Source organism: Olea europaea, chromosome 21 (genome assembly GCF_002742605.1).
Source record: "Olea europaea var. sylvestris chromosome 21, O_europaea_v1, whole genome shotgun sequence".
Taxonomy (NCBI): Eukaryota; Viridiplantae; Streptophyta; class Magnoliopsida; order Lamiales; family Oleaceae; genus Olea; species Olea europaea.
Window position 1 is genome coordinate 15,645,595 of NC_036257.1, and position 1,318 is coordinate 15,646,912.

A 1,318-nucleotide genomic window follows, 5' to 3' on the forward strand; every position below is an offset into this window, starting at 1 on the left:
TTATTCTTTGCAATCACCTTACCAATTCACTTGAGAAAGCCTCACTTAATTCCCAAGCTTCCTACTAAGTTCAGGTAGAAACATGTATCGAGTATTTGTACCATTTAATCTCATCTGATAGCTGAACTGAAAGTGTTGTTACTTGGCTCCTTTTATTCTTGATTTTTGCAGGGATGCAATAGATGAATATGCCGTGGAATTGAAAAACCTTGCCGTGAAAATCCTAGACCTAATGGCTAAAGCTTTACACATGAAAGCTGAGGAAATGAATATGGTTTTCGAAGAAGGGATGCAAGCAATGAGGATGAATTACTATCCTCCCTGCCCCCAGCCGGAGCTTGTTACAGGCCTTTACCCCCACTCTGATGCAGTTGGACTCACCATCCTCCTTCAAGTCAACGAAATTGAAGGTCTTCAGATTAAGAAAGATGGAGCTTGGATTCCTGTTGTACCACTCCCTAATGCTTTTGTTATCAACATTGGAGACATTTTAGAGGTATTTGTACATGGTCAAATGGCCTAAAGTCGCTCCATTTATAAATTGTTCTCTCTACGGTTTGTATAGCTATAGGCTATAAATTATGTTGTATTTATTGAGATCTGTTGTGTCTTTTTATCGTTTCCATTGGATCTTATCATTACCTGCTTTGACAGATTGTGACAAATGGAATTTACCGAAGCATTGAACATCGAGCAACTGTCAACTTGAAGAAAGAAAGGCTCTCCATTGCCACATTTTTCAACCCAAATATAGATGGTGATTTTGGTCCAGCACCGAGCCTTGTGACCCCTGAAACTCAAGCAAAGTTTAAAAGAATCAGCTTTGTTGATTATATGAAAGGACTATTTTCGCGGGAACTTGATGGCAAATCATTCCTTGACACAATGAGAATTTAGAGAAAGAACAATCTGGTTCTTGATTTATGTATGCTGAGTTCATTAAATGAGAAATATGGTATCTGCTAATATTTATGTATGGTATGGCAGCTGCTATCTGTACCCAAAATCAAATTGCTTTGATTGAATAAAATCTGTGTCAACTAGTAGAAGAATGAATTAAGTCTTGTTAACGAGGCCCTTTTATTGATTAGCCAATTTAAATTCAAACATAGAAATGTAATAATGAAGATGTCAGAAGTTGCAATGTTACTTTGTATTGAAACACACATTCTTGAAATATTTAATTATGTCGTCGCTTGATTTTTATTTTCTTATGTTTTCTTAATTATGTTTAATCTTGTTAAGTCCAAGATAAGAATTGGGAAGTTTGTATAGGCAACAATGTCTTGTCAAGATGATACTAGATTGACTGATATAG

General features: G+C 36.0%; 1 protein-coding gene across 1 annotated transcript in view; it reads left to right on the forward strand.

Annotated features, from left to right (window-relative positions):
• LOC111370183 (protein SRG1-like) overlaps positions 1-1,052 on the forward strand; it is a 2,233-nt gene extending 1,181 nt beyond the window's left edge. The window contains exons 3-5 of the mRNA XM_022991877.1: positions 6-74; positions 172-496; positions 655-1,052. Coding sequence (XP_022847645.1) covers positions 6-74; positions 172-496; positions 655-897 — 637 coding nt within the window. The 3' untranslated portion in view covers positions 898-1,052. The remainder of the gene's footprint in view (positions 1-5; positions 75-171; positions 497-654) is intronic.
• Positions 1,053-1,318: the final 266 nt, after the last annotated feature.